The 8981-nt window shown below is 32.2% G+C and overlaps 2 protein-coding genes across 4 annotated transcripts; one reads left to right on the top strand and one right to left on the bottom strand.

Moving 5' to 3' along the window:
- Window positions 1–477: 477 nt before the first annotated feature.
- Window positions 478–2003, top strand: LOC110607932 (UDP-glycosyltransferase 73C3; the record flags this gene model as incomplete). Its single annotated transcript, XM_021747104.2, is given in 2 exon segments — window positions 478–956; window positions 958–2003. Coding segments are annotated over 2 exon segments (1164 nt in total), but the record flags the coding sequence as incomplete, so codon positions are not given.
- A 388-nt stretch (window positions 2004–2391) lies between these two features.
- LOC110607933 (thioredoxin M1, chloroplastic) lies at window positions 2392–5187 on the bottom strand. 3 transcript variants are annotated; one of them, XM_043949980.1, is made up of 3 exons: window positions 4825–5187; window positions 3530–3855; window positions 2392–2916 (listed from the first exon to the last, which is right to left on the bottom strand). In XM_043949980.1, exons 1-3 carry the CDS (start codon window positions 5090–5092, stop codon window positions 2818–2820), a joined length of 693 nt encoding a protein of 230 aa, XP_043805915.1. In that variant the 5' UTR covers window positions 5093–5187; the 3' UTR covers window positions 2392–2817. The 3 variants fall into 3 exon arrangements, with proteins under 3 accessions (XP_043805915.1, XP_043805916.1, XP_043805917.1); XM_043949981.1 differs by lacking the exon at window positions 3530–3855 and having other exon boundaries at window positions 4825–5158; XM_043949982.1 differs by lacking the exon at window positions 4825–5187 and having other exon boundaries at window positions 3530–3662.
- Window positions 5188–8981: the final 3794 nt, after the last annotated feature.

Below are 8981 nucleotides of genomic sequence, written 5' to 3'. Positions count from 1 at the left end.
TGTTGTTTTTGGAGTTTAAACTAGTTTTTAAGCGCCTATATGCATGGATAAGGATATATGCATGGTTATGAGAAGTTGGTTGCATGTTGAGAGTGTGTGGTAGGGTTTTGGGAGGCTGAATATGCATGTATGATTGAGTTCTGCCTTCTTGGAGAACTCAGGTTTGGCCGCCGAAGCAAGGTTCGGCCGCCGAACCCTTTAAGGAGGCTGTTTTGGCCGCCTAAACTCGCCCCCGAAGGTTTGAACTTTTGGCTCTGGAGGGAATTTCGGCCGCCGAATATGCCGCCGAAGGTGAATGACTTTCGTCTCTGAAGTGTCCTTCAGCCCCCGAACCTCGCCCCGAAAGTTGGACTTTCGGATCAGGAAGGAAGGGACTTTCGACAGCCGAAAGCGCATGAAGTTCGGCCGCCGAAAGCGCATGAAGTTCGGCCGCCGAAAGCGCATGAAGTTCGGCCGCCGAAAGCGCATGAAGTTCGGCCTGAAATCTTCAACAAGTTTGGGATTCCAACTGTTGGGTTCTTCACATCTGGAGCTTGCTCTGCGGCCATGGAGTATGCCATGTGGAAGAACTACCCTGAAGATCTGAAACCTGGAGAGATTCGGCTGCTTCCTGGATTACCGGAAGACATGGCTCTCACGGACCTAGACCTTAAAGGAAGACCTCATGGACCTCCTGCTCCTTCTCCAGGCGGAATTGGTGGTGCACCAGTGGTTCCACCTGGCCCACCCGGTGGTTTTCCAAGACCTCCCGGTGGTATTGGACCACGGGATTTCGGTCCGCCCATGGCTGGAGATCAACCACCATGGTTAGAGGAAACTAAGGGATCGATTGCGTTGATGATCAATACCTGTAATCTACTCGAGCAACCTTTCATCGAGTACCTATCTACTCAAATCGGAAAACCGGTTTGGGGTGTAGGTCCGCTGTTGCCCGATCAGTACTGGAAATCATCCGGTCCTTCATGATCACCAATTCCGAGCCAACCGGCGGTCCAGTGTCACTGAAGACGAGGTAATGACATGGTTAAATTCAAAACCACGTGGATCAGTACTATACGTGTCGTTCGGCAGTGAAGTGGGTCCAACAATTGAAGAATATCAACATCTAGCTAATGCATTAGAAGAATCAAACCGATCATTTATCTGGGTAATCCAACTCGGTTCAGGCGGACACGGTCCACCCAGACCGGCGGGTCAAGCAGAAACTGAAGAAGGCTATTTTCCTCATGGGTTGAAGGAAAGAGTTGGGGAGAGAGGTTTGATAATACACGGATGGGCACCACAGTTGTTGATACTGAATCATCCATCAACGGGTGGGTTTTTATCACACTGCGGATGGAATTCAACCGCAGAAGCAATTGGTTTGGGGATGCCGATTTTGGCATGGCCGATAAGAGGAGACCAATTCTTTAATGCAAAATTGATAGTGAAACATTTGAAACTTGGGTATATGATTTGTGATGATATGTCGACAAGGGTTAAAAAGGATGCAATAATCAAAGGAATGGAGAAGCTGTTGGGAGATGAAGATGTCAAGCAACGGGCAGCATTGCTTGGTGCTCAATTTCGCAATGGGTTTCCACCGAGTTCACTTGATGCTTTGGATGCCTTCAGGGATTTTATTAACCATAACAAAACCTAAGTTTCATTTTCTGCATCTTCTATCTTCTCTCTTTTGCAAGATGAAATGGGGAGGCTTGCGTTGTGCACACTGGCTGCTCCAAGTTTACATGCTTCATGCCTAGATAAGCTTTTTTTCCTTTTTGTTATAAAAATAGCTTCTTTAAAAAAATTAGCTGCTGCAGATTTCATGGGTGTAGCTCTCATGGACATTTTCTCTTTTGCTGCTACTTATTGCCTCCTTGAGTTTGGGATTCTCAAATATTTTTTAGTTGCTGTTTGGAAATTCTTTGCCGAGAAATTCCAGCATTTTTCTTGAAGTAGCAACAGATTATTGCAAATATCTCTTATTTCACAACCTTTAAACAACATTAGTTCGTCAACATTAGTTCGTACGGAGTTTTAGAATTACTGTTAAAGCTTTTTTTTAGCATTATTGTTGTAGTTATTGAGGAAAAAAAAAACCTTAACTATATTAGATACAGAATATTAAAGTGATTTAAAAACAAATTTGATATGTTTAGCATCAAAACAACTTTCTCCAGGCAGCTTTTTGAACAACATTTAAAATAAAAGCTTTTTCTAAAAAGCTCTTCTTGACTGGTGAACCTCAATGTCAAAGGACGAGAAGTATGAAACCTCCATCAGTTACATCAAGCCTCAAATAGTCAGTTCAAAGTGTTGCAGGGCCTAACCTTTTAATCTATATAAGCATGGTCTACACCATTTCTTGCTACCTAAGATTCTTCAGTATAAATGCAACAAGAGACAAGCCAATAGTAGTCATATCAAAAACACACATACATACTGAAAGTAACAAGTGATATATCAAATATTATCCGAAGCTAAAATAAAGCACAGCTGCTTCCAATAACTATACAGTGGAACACTTGAGTTTATTATGAAAAGGCATTGAAAGCTAAAGAGAGAAGAAAGCAATTCTAAACTGATTTTAGATCCAGCAAATGCTCTCCAGTCTCCCCTTTTACAAGAATTTCTCTATGCGACTGATTAAAGTACTTTTAGGAACTGGACCAGTAATGGCATCTTTCTTCTCACCATCCTTGAATATCATAACAGTTGGGATGCTTTGAATTCCAAATTCCGTTGTAATCGCAGGACTGTCATCAGTATTAAGTTTGTAGCATTTAAGCTTTCCAGCATATTCCCCAGCAAGTTGTTCGATTACTGGGTCAATCATACGGCAAGGACCACACCATGGAGCCCAGAATTCAACAAGGACAGGGATTTCTGATAGAAGAACAAGGTCACGCCATTTCTCATTAACAGGAAGCACTGCAATTTCCAAGCAAGAAAAGCAATAGATTGCAATTAGTTTATGTTTCGTATATGTTTGAACGATTGCATCGGTGAAAACATTCTAGATTAACATACAACGTAACTATCAGAACAAGGATGACAGTTTACCCCTTTTTATCTATGGAATACACAACATTAATTTTTGCTTCAGAACCGGGGTTTTAAGCCGATTCCAATTAAACTTCCACTGATTTAGAACTAGCAACTTCAATCATTTGGCAAAAATTAAGCACCATACTTTTAACTAGGGCTGTGCAATCGGTCGGTTCGGTTCCGAACCGAACCGAACCGATAAAACCGAAAACCGATTTGTTAAAATTTATAAAACCGAAAAAACCGATTATGAAGGTATAACCGAACCGAATCGAACCGATAAAAATCGGTTCGGTTCGGTTCGGTTCAAACCGAAATCTGTATTTTTTTTTAATTTTTTATATCTAATTTCAACAAAATAATTTAATAAATATTCTATTAAAAACCACGGCCACCCAGAAGTCGTAACAGAGATATCCAGATGAGAGAAACTCGCAACCCAGATGAGAGAAATGAAGTATATGCGGAAAATTGTATAAATTTGAATATATATTACCTCTTCTTCACCGTCTTCATCCTCGTCATCGTTTTCCTCCTCGTCCTCGTCGTCATCGTCATCGTCGTCTCCGCCTTCACCATCGTCATCTTCATCGTCATCCTCGTTGTCGTCGTCCTCGTCGTCATCCGCCGACTGAACCGGTGGCCCTCTGGAGGATTGTAAGACCTGAACCTCGTCGTCTTCGTCGTCCTCGCCCCCCTCATCATCGTCTTCGTCGTCCTCGCCCCCCTCATCATCGTCTTCGTCGTCGTCATCTTCGTCACCGTCGTCGTCCTCGTCGCCATCTTCTTCTTCCTCTTCCTCTTTAGATTCTACACCTTCCTCTGTTTCACAGTCGTCTCGCAGAAAGAGTAAAGATTGCAAATTTCAGAGGGGGTTGGGGTGGAGGGGAATGTGGAAAATGGGATGGAGGGGTTCGGCGAAAGGTATGGAGGGGGTTGGGGTGCTGGCCTGTTGGGTTGGGTTGGGTTGGGTTGGGTTGGGTTGGGTTGGGTTGGGTACGATAGGCTAGCACCCCAACCCCCTGGGTTGGGTTCGGTTCGGTTTTTCGGTTTGATCGGTTATTTAACATGTTTAAACCGAACCGAACCGAAAACCGAATAATTTTAAATCTACTAACCGAACCAAACCGATTTTTTCGACTAACCGAACCGATAAACCGAATTTAATCGGTTCGGTTCGGTTTTTCGGTTTAGACCGAGAATTGCTCAGCCCTACTTTTAACAATGCAATTCAGTGTCAGCCGAACATGCTAAGCTCAAATATTCTCTTATCTCAAAGATGATGGGAAATCAGCATTTTGCATAATTTTCACTTCCGTTTTGGTTGGTTATAATTTGCCACCATAGAGTAGCTGGCTACTATAAACTGGCTTAAACAGCAGGAAACTACTACACGTAGATCCGAATCTTTTTATCCCTGTAAATTGTTTACTGTGTTCATATCCTGAAATTTCTCAAGTGCTTTAACCCCACATGGTGTGCATTTCCTCTAGCACCAAATATTTCTATTCTTAACAAGTGTTATTATCATTAGATATGTCCAATTATGATTCTAATGGAGCTTTGGTCATGAAATTATCAAATTCGACAAAGGTTTTCATGAGACTATCAATACTCGGACTTCACACTTTAATGAACATCAAATTCATAAATGTCTTTAACTATCAAACCATTCCGATGCGCGGAACATAGTAATTTCTAGTACACTCTCTTTTATTTAATTTATCAAAATAAGCAGAAATAAATTTTCAAGCAATTTAAAACAATAACACGAGAGACTGCGATCCTGACCTACAAAAGCAGTTTCCTCCGCCTCGCATACAATCCTCCCACCACGAACAAGTCTAGAACGACTAGGCATCTGAGTGATGGATCCGAAGGATCGAATCTTGAGACCTCTAGCCTCCGGTAACCTGACGTCGGGTCTCCGGTTGGTAGATGAAATCGGAGAGGCAGAAGCAGTGAGGGAAGGAGAAAGTGTAGGTTTGGGAAAAAAATGAGAGCGAGGAATGGAGAGGGGATCGAGTACGGTGGCCATGAAAGCGGAGATCGTGGCCATGAAAGCGGAGATAGCAGCTCCCTAAAATAGAAAGAAAGAAGATTGTATTTGTAAGCAAGTGTAAAATGGAGAGAGAGAGAGAGAGAGAGAGAGAGAGAGAGAGAGAGAGAGAGAGAGAGAGAGAGAGAGAGAGAGAGAGAGAGAGAGAGAGAGAAGCTATTCGTGAGCTATTCGACTCGACTCGATAAAAGTTCGATCGAGTTCGGCTCGTTTTTTAAACGAGCCAAGCTGGAGCTCAATTTTGAGGCTCGTCACTTAAACGAGAAGGCTCGCGAGCTGGCTCGTTGAGAAGGCTCGCGAGCTGGCTCGTTGAGAAGGCTCGCGAGCTGGCTCGTTGAGAAGGCTCACGAGCAGACTCGTTAAATAGGCTCGTGAGTAATATTGTTTAAATAAATTGGTGAACTAATTCGTTAAATAAATTTATGAACAAGTTCATATATTATTAAAAAAATAAAAATAACTATAAAGTTATAAAATTTAAACTATTATAAATACTTAAAAATTATAGTATTGAAAATTATAAATAATTAAAATTAATTATTATAATTAGTATTCTTTAAAATTAAATTATAAAAATCTTTTGTATATAATTATTATAATAAGATTCAATAAAATTAATGTATAATTATAAATAATTAATATTAATTATTATAATAAGTATTCTTTAAAATTATAGTACTACATGCATAAATTGAATTGTAAAAATTATATACATTTTCAAATTAAAGTATAATTATAAAATTTTTTTATATATAATTAAACATATAATATAAAAGATGATAATAATTATCAAAATATATTAATAATAATTAATTAAGTAAACAATGTATATTAATCAAGTATTTTTTAGTTAAAAATTTTAACTAAACATTATTGATTAAAGTATTAAAGTATTATTGGTTAAAAATAATAATTATCGAAAATAATTTTCGATTTCTGACATTTCATTTTCAAATTTCATCTTAATCAAGTATTATTGGTTAAAAGTTTTAACTTAAAAAAATATAATCAGTCCTATATCAATACTATAAATAATTAAAAATTATATTTTTAGAAATTTCAAATAATAATAAGTACTTTTTAATATTATTATTCAAGTAGTATTACCTGATAAATTAAATTGTAAAACTAGATATTTTTTAAAATTAAAGTATAATTATAAAAATCTTTTTAAATTAGATACTACTATAAATATTTAATTAATCATTATTAATATATTTATATAATTATTACTAAAAATTTATAATTATTAATATTATTTGAGTTTTTTTAACGAGTTTTTTAATCGAGTTTCTCGAGTTCAAACTCGAGTTTTATTAACGAGCTTCTTCATCGAGTTTTATTAACGAGCTTCTTCATCGAGTTTTATTAACGAGCTTCTTCATCGAGTTTTATTAACGAGCTTCTTCATTGAGTTTTTCGAGTTCGAGCTCGAATTAGACTCGTTATTAAACTGAATGAGTCTTTCACGAGTCGAGCTCGAATCGAGCTCGATTATAATATTTAATTTTCGAGTCGAGCTCGATTCAAATATTAGAGCTCGAGTCGAGCTCGAGCTCGAACTCGAGTTTTCAAATTTTTTTAATAAATGAGTTTGAATTTTATAAAACTCAGTTCGGCTCGGTTCGATTAGACCCGTAGAGAGAGCGCTCTATGTGGCTAGCTGGAGTGAGTTTGTTTGGAATTTAGCTCAGTGAAATAGATATTGGATTATTGAAGGATGAGCAAAATGGTCCCGGATTTTCCCATGTGCTTCGATCCTACTGGTTGAATCAGTGCTCCAACCATACGCTGCCACATCATCAGATTTTTTTTCGTCGGTCTAAATTGATTTTTTTAAAAAAAAAAAAAGAATCGAGTTGCTTCGGTTTGAAGTTTTAATTTGATTTTTGGTTGATTTAATTTATAATTGAATATTTTAAATAAAATTGATAACATCAAATTGATCAAATTTTAAAAAGTAATGAAAATTTTAATATCTCAATTTAAAAATTTAAAACAAATAAATTAGACTTATCATATTCCTTTCATTTCATAATTTATATATATATTATTTTAAAATTATCTTTTAAAAAAATTATAATAATACTTTTAAAAATTTTTTTTAAAAGTTCTATTTAACTAATAAATAATTATTAAATATATACACTTTTATTACAATAATACTATTGTTAATTTTATTATTTATTATTTATTTTCAATTTTATTTAATATAAAATATATTATATATTATATATGACAAATATAAATATATATGATATGATAAATATAAAATATATTTAATTTTAATATAAAATTTAAATTAAACAACTATATATTTTATTAATAATATAAAATTTTAAAAATTATATTATAATTTATCATTAATTTTTTTAAATTTAATTTAATTTTTTTATTATAATTATAATAAGTTGAAAATATTTAATTTTATCATTTAATATTTAATATTTTAAATATAAATATAAATCACCGTAAATATTTAAATTTTTTAAATAATTTTATAAATTTTGAAATTATTGATAAATATTATAAATTATTATAATTCTCATAAATTAAATAGAGATATTTTTATTAACCAATTTTTATAAAAATTAATTTTTTTATTTTTAAAAATATATAATATCACATCACATACTAAAATCATTATTTTAAAATTTCGATTTATAAGATGGAAGTAATGTATTTTTTTAATTTTTTCTGATTCTTATTTATTTTTTATATAAATCAATATAAAAGTAAGACATGTTTTTTAAGTTTTTTTCTAAAAAATTATTTAATGTTGTATCACATATTAAAATTATTATTTTAATTTTTAAGGCGAAAATAACATTTATTATTTTAATTGAATTCTAATAAAATAAAAATAAATTAAAGAAATCAAGTACAAAATTATGGATTTTAAATTATACAAAATTTATGAATAATTTAATTAGTAAAAATTTAAAATAAATTAATTTTAACAGCCATATAAATTTAATAAATTTAATATTTTAAAATTTAATTAAAATATTTTAATTTTAATTATATATTAATCTCTATATTATTAAAAATAATATATTATTATTATTAATCGATTTAATTTGACTTTATCTATTTTTTTATTAAATTTGAATTGAATCGAAATAAATAAAAAATAATTAAAATTTTAAATTAATTTAATTTTTTTTAATTTTTTTTATTAAAAATATATTATTGCTCTCTACTTTTTGTTTCTCATTTTACTTATATTTATTTTATTTTCAAAATAATTTTTTAAAATAATTTAAAAAGATCTACTATTATGTGATGTAAACTACTTGCCATGTAAGAGGTTTCAGTAATAATTTAAATTTCAAAATAATTTAAACACATTTTTATAAATTCATGATTTTAAAATTATTTAAAAGTAATTTTTTTAATTTATTATTAAATTTATGGTTTTAAAGTTAAATTTAAAAAATAATTTTTTAAATATATAATTTTAAAGTTATGTTTAAAAGTTGATTATTTTTTTTTTAAGTTTAGGTATTTAAAATAATATATATATATTAAGTTTAGGTATTTAAGAATAATATTTTTTAAAATTTAAGTGTTTATTAGGTTACAATTAAAATTGATGAAGTATTGTATGAATAAAAATATTAAAATTCAGGTGTAAATATGTATTTTATTATAATTTATTTTAATAATTATTTTTTATATAATTTAAGTGATAAATATTTTTTTAAATAAAATTTAAGAATTGAAAAAGTAAAATTTAAAATCTTTCCTATTTATTCGACTGCACTTACCACTCTAAGTGATAAATTTTATTATTAAATTTTAACATAAAAAATCATTGATTTTAATTAAATAAAAACACTTCCTATAAGGTAATGGATAGTTTGAAATTGAAAAAGATTTTATTAAA

Source organism: Manihot esculenta, chromosome 13, assembly GCF_001659605.2.
Source record: "Manihot esculenta cultivar AM560-2 chromosome 13, M.esculenta_v8, whole genome shotgun sequence".
Lineage (NCBI taxonomy): Eukaryota > Viridiplantae > Streptophyta > Magnoliopsida > Malpighiales > Euphorbiaceae > Manihot > Manihot esculenta.
This window is presented reverse-complemented; position numbering and strand designations above follow the sequence as displayed.

Coding starts and splice junctions, on each gene's coding strand:
- LOC110607933 (XM_043949980.1), bottom strand. CDS start 5,092: ATGGCCACGATCTCCGCTTTCATGGCCACCGTACTCGATCCCCTCTCC. Junction 3,856..4,824: donor GGAGGAAACTGCTTTTGTAG/GTCAGGATCGCA, acceptor ACTGTGAAACAG/AGGAAGGTGTAGAATCTAAA. Junction 2,917..3,529: donor ATGAAGACGGTGAAGAAGAG/GTAATATATATT, acceptor TGGAAATTGCAG/TGCTTCCTGTTAATGAGAAA.